General features: G+C 42.0%; 3 protein-coding genes across 3 annotated transcripts in view; all 3 read left to right on the top strand.

The window, feature by feature from the left end:
- Window positions 1–673: 673 nt before the first annotated feature.
- LOC310939550 (sulfotransferase 2B1-like) lies at window positions 674–7,079 on the top strand (the record flags this gene model as incomplete). The annotated part of the gene is made up of 6 exons (XM_083904324.1): window positions 674–812; window positions 4,150–4,361; window positions 4,546–4,672; window positions 6,515–6,609; window positions 6,683–6,863; window positions 6,957–7,079. The coding sequence occupies 6 exons, from the start codon at window positions 674–676 to the stop codon at window positions 7,064–7,066; spliced, it is 864 nt and encodes a 287-aa protein (XP_083760450.1). The 3' UTR covers window positions 7,067–7,079.
- A 2,068-nt stretch (window positions 7,080–9,147) lies between these two features.
- LOC310939549 (sulfotransferase 2B1-like) lies at window positions 9,148–13,185 on the top strand (the record flags this gene model as incomplete). Its single annotated transcript, XM_083904323.1, has 6 exons — window positions 9,148–9,286; window positions 10,600–10,811; window positions 11,021–11,147; window positions 12,464–12,558; window positions 12,632–12,812; window positions 12,904–13,185. The coding sequence occupies 6 exons, from the start codon at window positions 9,148–9,150 to the stop codon at window positions 13,011–13,013; spliced, it is 864 nt and encodes a 287-aa protein (XP_083760449.1). The 3' UTR covers window positions 13,014–13,185.
- A 4,541-nt stretch (window positions 13,186–17,726) lies between these two features.
- LOC310939514 (uncharacterized protein) overlaps window positions 17,727–18,108 on the top strand; it is a 35,756-nt gene continuing 35,374 nt past the window's right edge. The window contains exon 1 of the mRNA XM_083904282.1: window positions 17,727–17,764. The gene's annotated coding sequence lies outside the window, so the exon portion shown is untranslated. The remainder of the gene's footprint in view (window positions 17,765–18,108) is intronic.

Raw genomic sequence — 18,108 nt, 5'->3', positions numbered from 1 at the left:
GAATTGTTAGCAGGCTAGCTTAAGCTCTGGCGCTGTCTTAGCATGCGCCATTATTAAAACCCGTCTTTTATTTTATTTTTGCGTTAAACACCTGTCTATATCACCTTTTCTGCCACAACATTAGCTGCAACTGTCTCGTTGAATTGTTAGCAGGCTAGCATGAGCTCTGGCGCGGGGTCGTACCTATGTTCCCCGGGTCCTATGTTCCCCGTTTTTCCCAAAAAAGGTCCACTTTGTATGTGACAGGGGAACATAGGACCCTTTTTTTGAAAAAGGGTAGGGTTAGGATAAGGGTTAGAGAAAGGGTCCTATGTTCCTCAGTCACATACAAAGCGGGGAACATAGGACCCGGGGAACATAGGTAAGGTTCCCTCTGGTGCTGTCTTCTTAGCATGCACGAGTATTAAAACCCATCTTTCGTTTTCTTTTTGCACCTGTTGTTGGCATCTTTTGTGCCCTAAAGTTGCTATAACTTTCTCGTTTTTCGTGCAAAACGGTAATAAAAAGAAGAAGAAGAAGAAGAAGACCTCCTCCCCAACCCCCAAAAACCAGTTTCAGAGTGTATTATTGGTGCAGCTCTCCTCGTGTGATGCTGAAGGAGGCGGAGAACCATTTAAAAAGAAGAACCTGCTCGAGCTGCAGGGGGTAAATGCAGACTGACAGCTCTGACAACATGACTGAAGCAGAGCTGTACACGCTGCACAAAGGAATGCATCTGCCAACGCTGCTGCATCCACCGCAGAGCCTCGCGTACTTTGAGGGCTTCGCGTTCCGTCCGGACGACGTTGTTATCGCCACGTATCCCAAGTCAGGTGAGTGCGCGCAGGTGTTCCCATGGATCATGGATCTGGACGCACAGCTGTAACACGGCATGTTCAGTCAAGTTCAATCAGGCAGATGATATAGTACTGTATGTAGCTCTGCATGATGTATGTAGTATGACTATATAGCAGGGGTCTCAAACTGGCGGCCATGGGGGGCCACATGCGGGCCCCAAATCACTTGCACGTGGCCCACCAATTAATATCGTTTTAGCTTGTTTTCTTTGTTTCTTTGCTTCGGACCAAGCGATTCATCTAGAAAATAATCGATACATTCGTCGATTACAAAAATAATCATCAGTTGCAGCTCGAGATGAGTTATTTCTGTATGTTTTTTTTTTACTACTATGACACGTTACTATGTTTACTACTACGTTTATATTGGCAACTTTTTTCGTTCCATATCAAAACAATCACTTTTAATCGGTGTCATACCTATGTTCCCCGGGTCCTATGTTCCCCGTTTTTCCCAAAAAAGGTCCGCTTTGTTTGTGACAGGGGAACATAGGACCCTTTTTTTGAAAAAGGGTAGGGTTAGGATTAGGGTTAGAGAAAGGGTCACATACAAATCGGGGAACATAGGACCCGGGGAACATAGATACGGTCCCCTTTTAATCATCATAGATATTATTATTGTCATTGTCTTTTTCTTAAAATAAGTTGGCCTCTTTTTGACTTTACTGACCAAACAAGACGCTCTGTGGCCCACCAGGGCGTTTGAGTTTGAGACCCGTGATTGCTCTATAGGCTCCACAAAGGAATGCACCTGCACTCAACAGAGCCTCGCACACCTCCAGGGGCTTCCCTGTCTGACGAGTCGAGTGTTCGCAGGGTTTCTAACGTCTATTTTCAGTTCAAACGCTTCCACATTTGTGACCAGATTGCAGTTCTACTGTTTAGTGTTAAGTAATATAAGCGTTGATATAATGTAATTTAAGTATTAATATAATAATGCTTTATAATTTATTGGGTAATTACCCAGTTTGGCCATTGTTCTTACCTTCTAATTACAGGTTAATACCATGTAACACATTTCTGTTACCATATACAGTGCCTTGTGAAAGTATCCGGCCCCTTTGAACTTTTCAACCTTTTGCCACATTTGAGGCTTCAAACATAAAGATTTAAAATTGAAATTTTTTGTCAAGAATCAACAACAAGTGGGACACAATCGTGAAGTGGAACCAAATTCATTGGATAATTTAAACTTTTTTAACAAATAAAAAACTGAAAAGTGGGGCGTGCAATATTATTCGGCCCCCTTGCGTTAATACTTTGTAGCGCCACCTTTTGCTGCAATTACAGCTGCAAGTCGCTTGGGATATGTCTCTATCAGTTTTGCACATCGAGAGACTGGAATTCTTGCCCATTCTTCCTTGCAAAACAGCTCGAGCTCAGTGAGGTTGGATGGAGAGCGTTTGTGAACAGCAGTCTCAACAGCTCTTTCCACAGATTCTCGATTGGATTCAGGTCTGGACTTTGACTGGGCCATTCTAACACCTGGATACGTTTATTTGTGAACCATTCCATTGTAGATTTGGCTTTATGTTTAGGATCATTGTCCTGTTGGAAGATAAATCTCCGTCCCAGTCTCAGGTCTTTTGCAGACTCCAACAGGTTTTCTTCCAGAATGGTCCTGTATTTGGCTCCATCCATCTTCCCATCAATTTTAACCATCTTCCCTGTCCCTGCTGAAGAAAAGCAGGCCCAAACCATGATGCTGCCGCCACCATGTTTGACAGTGGGGATGGTGTGTTCAGGGTGATGAGCTGTGTTGCTTTTACGCCAAACATATCGTTTTGCATTGTGGCCAAAAAGTTCAATTTTGGTTTCATCTGACCAGAGCACCTTCTTCCACATGTTTGGTGTGTCTCCCAGGTGGCTTGTGGCAAACATTAAACGAGACTTTTTATGGATTTCTTTGAGAAATGGCTTTCTTCTTGCCACTCTTCCATAAAGGCCAGATTTGTACAGTGTACGACTGATTGTTGTCCTATGGACAGACTCTCCCACCTCAGCTGTAGATCTCTGCAGTTCATCCAGTGTGATCATGGGCCTCTTGGCTGCATCTCTGATCAGTCTTCTCCTTGTTCGAGATGAAAGTTTGGAGGGACGGCCGGGTCTTGGTAGATTTGCAGTGGTCTGATACTCCTTCCATTTCAATATGGTTGCTTGCACAGTGCTCCTTGCAATGTTTAAAGCTTGGGAAATCTTTTTGTATCCAAATCCAGCTTTAAACTTCTCCACAACAGTATCTCTGACCTGCCTGGTGTGTTCCTTGGTCTTCATGATGCTCTCTGCGCTTTAAACAGAATTCTGAGACTATCACAGAGCAGGTGCATTTATACAGAGACCTGATTACACACAGGTGGATTCTATTTATCATCATCAGTCATTTAGGACAACATTGGATCATTCAGAGATCCTCACTGAACTTCTGGAGTGAGTTTGCTGCACTGAAAGTAAAGGGGGCGAATAATATTGCACGCCCCAATTTTCAGTTTTTTATTTGTTGAAAAAGTATAAATTATCCAATGAATTTCGTTCCACTTCACGATTGTGTCCCACTTGTTGATTCTTGACAAAAAATTTAAATTTTATAACTTTATGTTTGAAGCCTCAAATGTGGCAAAAGGTTGAAAAGTTCAAGGGGGCCGGATACTTTCACAAGGCACTGTATTTACTAGGTAAATAGCTAGTAATTGGGGGCTGTAGCTACCAGCTTATTACCAGCTTATTACCCAATAATACACTAAAATTCACCATATAGAAACCAGGTAAATACCCAATATTTTTGTTTACACGTATTGGTCTGTATCCAGTAATGTCCAATAAACATTTAACAAGCTTAGTACCTCCTGAATTAAAACTATCAACTGTAATTCACTGCAGGCCACCAGAAATGTTTCTGCGGGCCGCCATTGGCCCCCCGGCCGCACTTTGAGAACCAATGGCGTAGTGGTTAGCACTCTTGCCTTTGCAGCAAGAAGACCCGGGTTCCTGGGTTCAACTTCGGAACAAGGGCCTTTCTGCAAGGAATTTGTGGGTTTTCTCCGGGTTCTCCGGCTTCCTCCCACAGTCCAAAAACATGCGATATGGGGATTACGTGAATTGGGCACTCTAAATTGAGAGAATGGTTGTTTCTCTCTATGTGTGGCCCTGCGATGGACTGGCCAACTGTCCAGGTTGTACCCCGCCCTATCGCCCAATGTCACAGCACCCCCCACGCGACCCTCTGGTGGAGGATAAAGCGGTAGATAACGGATGGACGGATAAACCAGAGTTCAAGAAACACTGGGATAAAAGTGTACTTTTTTTATACATTTAGGTACAACTTGGACGCAGGAGATCGTCCCTCTGGTCCTGAGTGGAGGTGACCCGGCCTCCGTGGAGACTCTTCACAACTGGGACCGCGTTCCCTGGTTGGAGGAGCATCGAGCCTTCCAACTCAATCTGGAGGAGAGGCCGTCTCCGCGCACGCTAACCACTCACTTCCGATACAACATGATGCCTCCGAGCTTCTTTGAAGCCAAGCCAAAGGTACATCTGAAGGCTCTTTACAGAGATGATAGTTTTGCCTTTCACCATGGTCACCGTGTCAGAGAGTCAAGTACCAACCCGACGTCGTAGGTCATCGTTTTGTCGCGGTTCGTCCCCCGAGGACATGTCGCCGCCTAAAGCTCGATGAATCGTTGATGAGCCGATGCCGTGTCGTTCGTTGCAGGTCGTCTACGTCATGAGAAACCCCAGAGACGTGTTCACGTCCGCCTTTCATTATTACGAGACGACGCCCTACATCGTGAAACCAGGCTCACAGAGCGACTTCCTACGCAAGTTCCTGGACGGAAAAGGTAAACTTTTTGAGCCAAACTTTGGCACAAAATTTGAGCGTGCTAATATTTTTTCAGGTGAAACTGGTTTGGTGGAATGGGGGGCGTGGCTTACGCTTGGTCCCCACCCAAACAACCAGAACAACTGGTTTCATGTACATAAAGGAAATAAATGGTACAGAAAAATTTTGCCCGAACAGCAGGTAAGACCTGTGTATCAGGTCAGGTTGAGTAAAAAAATACCACTGCGCCCATGATCTTCCCGATCATGGACATTTTTGCAATTTTGCCCAAACCTCTAGAGCAGGGCTGTCACTGAGGGCCACATCAGCATAATGGTTGCCCTCAAAGGGCCCCAAAAAAGCTAGCTATCAATGCCGCATGGTTTTTGGTTGTGGCTTTTGTGAACACATTCTGCTGCGATCGCGTTTTGCCTTTTAATTCTTTGACAATTTCTTGTTTTTCTTGAAGGCTAACTTTGGCGTACTTGGCTCCTTGTTTGGCGTCAAAATGCCGTGACGTAGATCGTACCCTTTTGCCTCCATAACACAAAAGATATACCCGTTTTTTTCTCCTTGAAGCACAAACATGTATTCGCCCTTCACCATCTATCTTGAAACTGCCTTCCAAACTGCATCAATCTTTCTGCTCTGGGACATTTTGGGATCATTTGTGGATATTTCAATCTCAATGTCATTCGTCATGTACGACGATACACTTGCAAACTAGTGGCGGGATGCCGTCACTTCACGGGTAACACAATGTAGTTTATGGTCAACACACGCCTTAAAAGCAGCATAGACCTCGCGGGCCACATCACCATAATGGTTGCCCTCAAAGGGCCCCAATAAAGCTAGCTATCAATGCCGCATCGTTTTTGGTTGTGGCTTTTGCGAACACATTCTGCTGCGATCGCATTTTGCGACCGGATACCGTAGCGCTCAGGGAAGGGAGGGGGTGAGCAGAGCAGCAGGTCTTTGTTGTAAATTTCAGCCTCTCCTCTAGATGGCACTATAAACTACTTACTTCACCTTTAAAACAATGCTTTGATAATGAGGAGCAGTGCATCCACCGTTCCAGAGGGGGGAGCTGTGCTTCTGAGAGCGGGTGTGCTGAATATGTCACTTCCGGGTTTTGGCCAATCACAAGACAGTTGGGAAGCTTCTACGCTGGCTGGCCAATCACAACACCCTCTGTCTCCTGGGGGTGAGAGTTGAGTCTGAAATATCGCGGCTGGGAAACAGCGTCAGAAAAGAGGATTTCTATCGGCTCGTTTACAGCCACTAGGAGGTTTTTGACCATAAAAACAAGTTAATGTTAAAGGTGAAGTAAGTAGTTTATAGTGCCATCTAGTGGAGAGGCTGAAATTTACAACAAAGAACTGCTCCTCTGATCACCCCCTCCCTTCCCTGAGCGCTACGGTATCCACAGCCGGTCAAATGTCGTCCTCGTCGTCTTTTTCCGTGTCAGCAGATGAGGTTCGTGAGGCGAGGGAGAGGGCGAGCTACCACGGCCGTAGCAGACGAATCGGAGAGAGTGGAGGCGGGTCTTACGCTACAAGTAAAGTGACGCTTGATTTGTTCTCTCGCGTTTGTCCTTACAGGCTCCGGTAGAAACATGGCGTCTCGCTGCTAACAGTGGCTATGCAACCGCGGCCCGCGACCATGTTATTTAACATGACTTTTTGAAACACTACGAAAATGAAACAAAAACTATTATACAGCGACTAGACAATGCAGGAGCACATAATATGTATGAAAAAGTGGATTTTGGGTAATTTAAACCCATAAATACTACACAGTGTCCCTTTAAGTTTGACACATGCTCTAGAGTTTTTGAACATGGTTTTCTCTTCCTGTCTAGTTTCTTATAACTCGTGGTTCGATCATGTGAAGGACTGGCTGAACGCTGAAGATAAAAGCCACATCATGTACATCTCCTACGAGGAGATGAAAATGGTAGGCCATGACGTCTCAATCAATGTCCGATAAAATTAACTTTGAAAAACTAATATACATTTCTTTGGTGCAGGACCTGAAGGACTCTGTGGCCAGAATCGCTCAGTTCTTGGAGAAACATCTGGAGCCTGAGGCGATCGAGACGATCGCTGAGCGCTGCTCGTTCAAGAGCATGAAACTCAACAAAATGTCAAACTACTCGGAATATCCTCGGGAGTTCATGGACCAGACGAAGTCGGAATTCCTCAGAAAAGGTTCCAGACACAGTGATTCCAAACCTATAATGTTCATTTCAAACATGATTTGTCTTTTCTTAACATGTAATTGTTCCTCTGGCTGCGTTTCAGGAATCACTGGAGACTGGAAAAACCAGCTGACGGCGGCAGAGGCAGAACATTTTGACGCAGTTTACAAAGACAAAATGAAAGATGTCGGATATAAATTTGTATGGGACTAAAATAAAACTCGATATTTCCATTTTCACCGACACAAACTTTGTCTTGATAACATTAAAAGGTATGGCTGGAGATTTGGAAAAACTATTCCAAAGTCCAAGTCCCCGTTCTACAGAGTTCCCTCCGAAGCCCCGCCTCCAACGCTTGTTAGCGAAGAACGTTGGGTTCCACGAGCACTGCACGGCATCTTTTGGTTATTTTTTAGGTGACGCTAACTTTTTTTTGGATACTTGTCCGAATGACAACGTGATGGCAAAAAGAATATATTGCTTTTTCATGGGCAGTAGCTTTTCCCAAAACCCCTTCTTTTCGTTTCCCGAACACCTGCTGTTGGCATCTTTTTCTGCCGTAACGTTGCAATAGCTGAAAGGGATAGTTCGGAAATTTTGGACGTAAGACCTATTTTCCAACTCGGCCGGTGTGATGGAGACGTCTGGAGACGTTTTCAAGAAATTTCATTCAGTTCTTCTAGTTGCCGAGTTGGCTGATGCTATGGCTAGCCCAAGTCAACGGTACGAGCATGGCGTTAGAAACACTCAAGCCCAATTTATACTTCTGCGTAAAGTGCTCTGCGTAGGCTACGTAGAGACTCTGCGTCCACGCAGAGACTGTCGAAGAGCCTCTGCGTAGTCTTCGTCTGCACTAAATATTTTTTAAGTGTCCGTCACTCCGTCAAGGGACTACGGAGACGGCAAGAGCTGCGATTGGTCCTCAGGACAGGCCGAGCTAAGCTGCTCTGTGCCGGCTCTCAGTGCGCTCCGGGCGTCCTGACAGAGGCGGAGCTGATCCCCGCCGATAACGCCGCTGCCGAACTATAAATACGTCATATCTTAACACACACAGCACATGTTTAGACTCTAAATGGCCAATTTCTCGCCTCAAATTATCTTAAAACTGCGTTCCGTGACACAGAAAAGTGAGAAACGGCCACTTTTTCAACAACAACAGTCTTTCTCTCTCTTTCTTTCTCGGACGCCATTGCTCACTGTAGCCAGAAGCACAACAACCTTGCGCAGCGACCCCTACTGATCGGGCGGGAAATTGCAGCGAGTGTCCGTCACCACGACGCAGAAGTATAAATGCTCGAGGCGTCTCCGTGGTGACGCAGACGGATAACGCATACGCAGTCGGAGAAGTATAATGTGGCCTTCACACCGACTCCGCAGTGCACCCGAGGCAAATCAATCGTAACGGCAGACTATTTAAAACAATGGCATCGCACGAATCATCCATTTTTGAGGGACTACTTTCTCAGCAGCAGCGGAATCAGTCCGCCGCTGCCATAGCCTAACAGGAAGTATGATGCGCTGCTGCTGCTGCTGCTGCTGCTGCTGAGACATAAATCCTTCAAATTGCAAGGTTGGTTTTATTTCAAACATTCTATCAACACAGATATGTACATCGATAAATATTAGTTTAATTTAGACCACTCCAGTGTAGGCACGCTAACCGGCGCTAAAGGAGCTAACTGGTAAACGGTGCCTGGACTCCGGCGCCGCAGGGCACGGAAACATGACGACTCGCACGTCTTTTTCCGGCGGTCAGTCGTGGAAACGCGTCGTGCGTTAGCGTTGACCGCCAACAAAAAAACCAGCAAATACTCTGAAAAGATTGTCTTCGCCGTTGTTCGCTCTGGTCTTGGATCGCTCTCTGCATTAGCCTTTTTCTTGGGCAGTAGCTTTTCCTGTTGTTAGCATCTTTTCTTTTCTGCCATAACGTTGCTGTAGCTTAAGATCCGGCGTCGTCTTCTGAGCAATTTGCGATTACCGATCGAAGAGGGGTTCGCGCAATCGGGTTTGATGGATGCATCGCGATCGGATACAGCCATTCAGGTCATTCATTATGTGGTGTATTGATTTACAGGCCTGTCCATTCCATTGGTTGCAATAGCCAATCTTTAACTAGACACACATACACTGGTGTACACTTGGAAAAGAAAAACATAGCTTGAGGGTTTATTATTGCTGCAGCTTAGCTTGAAGTGAAGAGGGTGGAGCTTGACGACATCACCGCCCCTGCACCGAGCTGCAGAGGAATGCTGACTCTGAGTCACGGCTGCACTCGCTTGCCTCACAACGACAACATGACCAAAGCAGAGTTGTACACGCTCTACAAAGGAATGCGTCTGCCTTCGCTGCTGCATCCGCCGCAGAGCCTCACGTACTTCGAGGGGTTCGCTTTCCGACCGGACGATGTTTTTATTGCGTCCTATCCCAAGTCGGGTGAGTGCATGCCTATGTGTTTCTGCAACAGCCCAGAGTCCACGTTTGTTTTTTTTGCACACAGGGCTGTGACAGGACTCGGCTGGGGGAGAAAATTCAGACAAGTTCAGGCAGCGTTTTAATCACGATTATGTATGTTCATCGTGATCTGATTTGTGAAAGAAATTCAAGAGCATTTGTCATTTCCAAGTTTGAAAAACACTGATTTTCAAAATTGAGACAATAATCGAGAGATTAAAGGTGGTTAAAATACACTAAGGCCCTGTCCCAATACCCCCTCTAACCCTACATTTTTCCCCTAACCCTACATTTTGCGCGTTCACGTGTAGGGTGGAGCAAGGGGAAATGCGATTTTCCCCTTATAATCAACCCTCAAAATGTAGTGAGCTCTGGTGCAGTCTTAAAAAGAAGTGGAAGATGGTATTACCCATGATGCTTTGCGAATTCAGCGAGCCGGCTGATATTTTTCAACAAATATGGCAGCCACATCTACCGAGGAACATTTAGTTGTAGTATAATTTCGCCAATTAGCACGTTACGATGTCGAATTGTGTTGGAAGGGGTCGTACCTATGTTCCATCGGACCTTTTTTTTTAAAAAGGGTCCTATGTTCCCCACTTTGTGTAAGGCTGGGTGTGAAGCTCCAGGGTAAATGGTTAGGGTTAGGGTCCTATTTTCCCGGGTCCTTTTGGGTGAACAGCGGGGAACATAGAACCCTTTTTTAGCGAAAAGGTCCTATGTTCCCAGGTCACATACAAAGCGGGGAACATAGGACCCAGGGAACATAGATACAGTCCCGTGTTGGAATATGTTAGGTTAGGTTATAGGTTAGATAAACATCCACAGGACCGTTGAGCTTTGAACACTAATGTCAGAAAATAAGTGACGATTTATGAAAGCAGCTAGCTAACTAGCTAGCTAGCAGCTACCCGCCAAGCGCCCCGAGAGAGCACGCTCTCAAAGCACCCGGCAAACAGCCGCTAGCCAGCTCTGCTACATCTGGGTAGTTTTGTCAGTGTTTTGGATGTGTGTAGCGGCGTTCACTTGAACACGAATACCCTGGACTTGTCAGATTTCAATCCCATTCGTGATTTAGCGTTAGCGAGGACGGCGTTGACGGAGAAAAACAACCAGCTGATCCGCTAATTTGCATGTGGTGGTGTCCCAATACCACTTCCCTCAACGAGGGGAATTTACGGTTGAGGGCGCTCAAAACCAAGGGGAAATTTTAAGGGAGAGGTATTGGGACGGAGCCTGAGAGTTCAAGGAACTCTGGAAAAAGTCATAAAAGTGTACTTTTTTTAAACATTTAGGTACAACTTGGATGCAGGAGATCGTCCCTCTGGTCCTGAGTGGAGGTGACCCAGCCTCCGTGGAGACTCTTCACAACTGGGACCGCGTTCCCTGGTTGGAGGAGCATCGAGCCTTCCAACTCAATCTGGAGGAGAGGCCGTCTCCGCGCACGATATCCACTCACTTCCTGTACAACATGATGCCGCCGAGCTTCTTTGAAGCCAAGCCAAAGGTAAATCCGAAAGCTTTTCTACCTTTACAGAGATGATAGTTTTGCCTTTCACCATGGTCACCGTGTCAGATTATCAATCCCAGCGGTTCTTGACAAGTACAAACCCAATGTTGTAGGTCATCGCTTTGTTGCGTTCGCCCCCCGAGGACACGTCATCGTCTTAAGCTCGATGAAACGTTGACGTGCCCATGCCGTGTCGTTCGTTGCAGGTCGTCTACATCATGAGAAACCCCAGAGACGTGTTCACGTCCGCCTTTCATTATTACGAGACGACCTCCTTCATGGGGAAACTGGGCTCACAGAGCGAGTTCCTACACAAGTTCCTGGATGGAAAAGGTAAAGTACCGCGACTGTAAGTGAGTGAAGGACTTTTTTGAGGGCGCAAATGAAACTGGTTTGGTGGAAAGGGGCGTGGCTAGCGCTGGGTTGTTAGCCAGAACAACTACCGTCATGAAAAGTTTGGGGTCACTTAGAAGTGTCCTTATTTTTCAATGAAACTATTAAACAAATCAGAAATACACTTGTTAATGTGGTAAACGACTATTCTAGCTGCAAACATCTTTTAATGGAATATGTACATAGGTGTATAGAGGCCCATTTCCAGTGTTCTAATGGTACTTTGTGTTTGCTAATGGCGTTAGAAGCTGTGCTAACGATGTTAGCGCAGCGGAAAACATTTAGCTGGTTCTTTGACGAAAGGGCAAAGTTTGAATTTTGAATCTTGTCAATGTCTTGACGACCATACCATCACCATAGGTGACCCCTAACTTTTCAACAGTAGGGTACATAATAGGAACATTGGCACACATTGGTGTATCAGGTCAGACCAAATTTAAATGTTATGATCCAAACCCAACAGGAATGTCGCCATTTTGGATTGAACTGGACATTTTTTTTGTACTACAACAAACACTTTTTCGAACATTACAAAAAAAACATTGTAAAGTTAGTAAACATTTACATTACATTTTATAACTTTTTTAGAAAACAAAATATTTTCCAACATTGCATGGTCATTTAAAAAATAAATCACTCTAACCCTTCATTTTTTTTTACTTTTTGGAAAAAAAAATTGTAACGTTAGTAATTTTGTAACATCTTAATACATTTTGGAATTCAAAACCCCGCAAAAATTGAAAACAAAATTACTACAACAAACACTTTTTCTAACATTAAAACATTTTGTAAAATAAAATTATATTTTTTGTAAAGTTAGTAAAAAAAAAAAAAAGTATAACATTCACATTTTATATATTTTCTTCTTCCTCTCCTTCCATCAACTTCAAATTTGGTCACAAATCACATTTTTCAGTCGTCTCACGGACTCAAAATGAAAAAGTCGCGGTGAAAACGTATGCGTGAAAGTGGTTTGGTGAATTACCGTGGTCAAAGGGGGGAAATGCGAGGGGCAAATAATTGTGCCTGGATGTAGTACGGACCCACAAATGCAGCACAATAATACAGCGCAGGACAGTTGGTAACAGTCTTTATTAGAGCTAAACCAAGAGGGTCTTGCATGAGGTCCAAGGGTGGACATCTGCTTGATGGACCCTTGATCACGAAGGTGGCCATTTTGGATTGAATGGTAGGTTTTTGGCAGATTTTTTGTGCAAACAACTTTAAATCGAAGGTGGTTTTCTCTTCCTTTCTAGTTCCGTTTAACTCGTGGTTCGATCATGTGAAGGACTGGCTGAACGCTGAAGATAAAAGCCACATCATGTACATCTCCTACGAGGAGATGAAAATGGTAAGCGATGACGTCTCAAATGTCAGAAAATATTAACTTTGAAAAACTAATATACAACATTTCTTTGGTGCAGGACCTGAAGGACTCTGTGGCCAGAATCGCTCAGTTCTTGGAGAAACATCTGGAGCCCGAGGTAATCAAGAAGATCGCTGATCGCTGCTCGTTCAAGAGCATGAAACTCAACAAAATGTCAAACTACTCGGACGTTCCTCAGGAGTTCATGGACCAGACAAAGTCCGAATTCCTCAGAAAAGGTTTCCCGACACAGTGATGTTTTAAACGTTCATTTAAATTAAAACATAATTTATCTTTTCTAAACATGTGATGCAATTCCTCTGGTTTCAGGAATCGCTGGAGACTGGAAAAACCAGCTGACGGCGGCAGAGGCAGAGCACTTTGACAAAGTTTTCAAAGACAAAATGAAAGACGTCAAATATAAATTTGTATGGGACTAAAACAAAACTCTGGACATTTGACCAGTTATACAAAATGAATAGAAATAGAAGAAATCAAGAGATTTTTAGTTGTTTGTAACAAGGCTACAAAGTCTTTAAGAACCTGTGTTACTGGTTTGTCTGATGCACCAAATTGTCTTAAATTCTTATTGAACGTAACATGTGACATGCTTTTCCAACATTTCAACAATTTGTAAAAAAAATAATAATTAAAATAAATTTGTCAACTATTTTTTGTATTTCATTATTTGTGTAACGTTAGTAACACAACATTTTGTAACATGAAAACATTTTGTAAAATTTGACAACACAATTTCTTTATTTTTCGGAAAAAATAATTCTGGATATAATTCCTAATTTGGGGTTAGTTTTCTCACTGCCGGTGACAAAAGTTTGAAAAATTAGCCCGGCAGTTATGCTGTTGTACGTTCAATATTGTTTGCTAACAGTAGCTAGCACTTCTGCTAGCTAACATCAGTGTGCTAGTGCAGCAAATGGCAGTTTAATGTCATATTTGTATTATCTAAAAATGTTATTTTAGACACACACGGTATTTGATTTCCTCATTCATTCAGTCAGCAGAGTTTTGGCGTAGTATAGTTCTGCGTCTACATTAGAAGTTATATTAGGTGGAGACTATTTTCACAACCATGTCCTTTTGACAATGATCCCGTGGATGAAGGAGCAGCATTACTGCGCAGAGAATTAAATATTCGTCAGGAGATGATTATCAGACCTCATAGATGTTCTTACATTTCCAGGCACTTTTCTTTTTGAGCGATACTGTTTCACGTCACAGTCCATCAGTTACATTCACAACCTGATCCGTCCTTACATTTACAACATTAACAACCGGAGTCACGCTCTCACGTCACAGCAGAAATTGTGTGTCGCGCTGCGGTTAAAAAAAACAAAAAACATTTTACTTACAAATATACAAATTTACAATTTTTCTTTTATACAACGTCATAGATGCAGAGCACTTGAACGTGATATAAATAATGAGAAGTCATTTATGTGTGAAAACAGCATTATGTTGGGGATAAAACAACTGTACAATCAAACAGCCACTTCATATTTACTTAATGTAAAACATGATCAAAATGAGGTTAATCCCATGAGATTATACTGAGGTCTTGCCTGTTTGAACAATGTTTTTATGTTTCATCTTAAACTGCTGCCAACTGCGCTTCTCCCCCGCGGGATTACACCTAAATAAATAAATGAATAATCTACAACTCAAGCAGTTTCCCCCGTAATAGTATTGTAATTGTGCAAAGGATGATATTTAAACTTCCTCATCAGCAGCAGTGTTCTCAGACGCCGTCTCCCTCTCTTTTGCTGCTGTTACACTTCCTTCTAAAACTTGCTCAAACTCACGCATTAATATTTTCAACTCCAGTGGGTGAAGAACGTCACCCTCCGCTTCCCCGTTGTCATGGTGACTCGTAGAAACGGGGCTCCATTCATGCTGTCTTTTTATACTTGTGGTGCGCGCTTAACTCGAGGTGAAACTACTCCGAGTTGAACAAACTAACTCAAATCAGCTGTTGTGGAACCGAAAACTCAGAGTTTCCTTTCCCGGAGTAGATCAACTTCAGGGTTAGACTGAGAGTTTGTGGAACCTGCTTTGTGAAACGGACCCCAGGTATATTGTATTAGCTATTAGCAAAAGTCATTTTTTGTTTGTTTGCTTGTTTGTTTGTGTTTCTGCACTTGCCACTATGACCAGCAGAGGGCGCCAGAGGCTTGTTGCTTGAATTGGGTGAAGTCTGCCATTGCTGATTACATTGTTTAATATTATTTATTAACTTTAAATTATACACTGTATTAGACAGACTGGACAATGGGATCCCCCAAAACATAAATAAATAAATTTATTAATGAATGAATGAATGAATGAATGAATGAATGAATTAATTAATTCATTCATTCATTCATTAATACATAAATAAATAAATTAAAGAGAAGCAGGAAGCAAGAAAGAGGAAGTGAAGAAGTCAACTTTTTTTAAATGTGTCAAAATTAGTCTATTTAATGAAACACAAAAAACTACTTTATTAGCAATTTAATTTCATTTAATGCAGTAACCGGAGAATATGTGGTTTAAGGCGACATGAACACACCTTTACTTAACCTTTGCTTAGTTTCCATAGCAACAGCTCAGTTTTCACATGTGATACATTGTTATTATGGTCTGCAGTGTCTCACAGCTGATATAAGGAATGTGAAACTTAAACCTGTTCAGCTGAATGAGCCTCATGATTAGTTTCATTTTTCTTTCTGCTCCATCACTGACGTCATGTGGTGACAACATCATTGCAAGTCATTTAAAAAAATAAAAAATATAACCCCAACTATTTTTTATTTTATTTTTTTCACTTTTGGAAACATTTTTTGTCAAGTTTGTAACATTTTGTAATTTTTTTGGGAACATACATTTGTGTAACTGTACATCATTTTGTCAAAAATACATTTTGGAATTCAAAACCAAAAAAAACAAATAAAAAAAAAAAAAAAAAACTTTTTCGAACATTACATTTCTTTTGTAAAGTTAGTAAAAATGTACATTACATTTTATGTTTTAACGTTTTTAACATCATATTGTTTATTCATACATTGCATGGTCATTTCAAAAAAATAAAATAACCCTTCATTTTTTTTTTTACTTTTTGGAAAAACAAATGTGTAACGTTAGTAACATTTTTAACATTTTGTAACATTTTTGTTACAACTTCACATCATTTTGTCAAAAATAAATTGGAATACAAAACGAAACATTTGAAAACAAATGTAATTTTTTTTTGTACTACAACAAACACTTTTTCTAACATTAAAACGTCTTGTAAAATAAAAATTGGAAATAAAATGTTTTGTAAAGTTAGTAAAAAAAAAAAAAAGTATCACATTACATTTTATAACTTTTTTGGATTTTATTTTTTTTCAAAAAAGTAAAAAAATTAAAAGTAAAGAAAATAATGTGAATAATATGACGTTAAAATATTATTACTATTATTATTTAACATCATATTTTCTTTTTTTTGAAACACATTTTGTAACGTAAGTTACAAGTACTTTCGAACATTTTACTTTACAACTTTTTGTTGTAAATACAAGATCTTATCTCGTAATTACGAGAAAAGATCTCGTAATAAAATGCATTCACTTGTCTTCGGGTTAACCGAGTGTTTGATGTCATGGAAGAAAATACATCCCACCTATTGATTTAGTTTAACCCGGTTTTGTGTTGTTTTGGCGGTGAACGGGGCTCACTGTACCCCGGACCGTCACTCTGTGTCCTGGAGCTGCTGCCGGAGCAGCTAATGCTATGTGGTTTGCACTGACTACATGGGACAGGCTAACTCACTTAGCTTCTATGCTGCGTAGTCGCGTTTTTCCCTCACCGAGGCTCGCTTCCACCCCGGCTAACAAACTACACTTATTACCCGTGTTTTTATCGCTAAAGAAGGCAGAAGATAAACTAAACATGTGGCTAAGAACAACACGAGAGAGCAGGAGAAGGAGAGGGAGAGAGGGGGAGAAGCCATCGCTGCTAAGCTAACTAACGTGCTACGCTAGCAAACATCCACCCAGCCACCGTACGTGAATCTACGTGAAATGTGTTGAGTTTAAGCAAAAAAGTAACGTCTGAAATTATTCACAAATTTAACAAAACGAGTGATTGTGCAGTTAATCGATCGTTATAGAGAGAGGAGGACACGCACACAGCGTAACAACAGCGCAACAACAGTAGATGTGACGCTATTCCAGTTGTTTATTATTATCTCGGAATTAATAGCGAGATCTCGTTATTAACAACGAGATCCGATGTCGATCCGATAAGGTGTCTATTGTTTTATGGTGAATGAGATACGCTTTCGTACGTTAGTAACACATTTTTGTAACACAAACATTTTGTCACATTTTCTCTAACATTATAACATTTCTTTGTAACACTGAAACATAATTCTTTATTTATTCTTTTAGTAGTGTAACGTTTAAACGTGTATTGAAACATTAAAACTTTGTACATCTTTGCACAATTTTGTAAAGAAAATTAGTTCAATAACATTTGGTAACCTTTTTTGGAAAACAAATTTAAAAACACTTTTTTTATATATATATAATTGTGGAACCAAATTTTGTAACTTTTTCAAAAAACACATTTCATTGTATTATTAGTGACATTTTTTTAAAATATATATATGGATTAGTCATTAGTATGTAATTTGTAGTAAAGGCACATAAATACATTTTCTGCACAAAAAACATATTTGTACACATTTACTGAAAGTTTACAGATATCAGAATTAAATGGAGATTGATGGACATATGGCTCCTCTGATCTAAAAACTGTAATATTGGCATTAATATTGTGAATTGTGGACAGTATAATTGCAGTTGGTTGCTCTCTCGGTGGTGAAAACATGCTGCATCACAGCTGCTTTTTTAATTCTATCAGTTCCTGTTTTTGTGGCTCGTCTGGTGTTGTGTTGTGTGGTCTGGTGTGGCAAAAGGAACAATTTCCAGGAATCTGCGTGTTGAGTTGTGTTTCACAGATATCAGACGGACAGAGACAGGCTCGCTCTCCGGTTAGTTTCACTTTCATTTCTCTGAGGTTTGGTTTAGTCTGAAACAGGAGGAGGAGGAGGATGAGGGTGTGTGTGTGTGTGTGTGTTTATAAGCTGATTCGTGTGGAAGTTGAACCTCAGAGATAGACCGACAGCAGAACTTCCAACAGGAAAGAAGAGGTAAGATCATCTGCGTTCATCCCTCTCGCACTAATGCGTGACATTGGCTGTGGTTTGGTTTCGTTCGCGGTTCGTTTTGGGAAAATTCAACAACAAAGAAACGGCAGCTATTTATTTATCTAAGTGACTGAAAATACTTACGTTGGTACGATGTCGTGTCGGTGTCGCACGCTCAGATCAGAGTTAGTTATGCTTTAGGGATTATAGCCGTGAAAGAGCCTTTGTTCACATGACGGACAAACCAAAACAAACAGAATAGTTTGTTATGTCCACGCGGTTCACAAAGTGGGGGGCGTGGCCCCCTCGGTGGTACGTGGCCGTCCTCGTGGTGGGCCTTTAAAAAA

Source organism: Microchirus variegatus, assembly GCF_963457635.1.
Source record: "Microchirus variegatus genome assembly, chromosome: 17".
In the NCBI taxonomy this organism is placed as follows: Eukaryota; Metazoa; Chordata; class Actinopteri; order Pleuronectiformes; family Soleidae; genus Microchirus; species Microchirus variegatus.
Note: the sequence above shows the minus strand (reverse complement) of the source record. Positions and strands in the feature narration are given on the sequence as shown.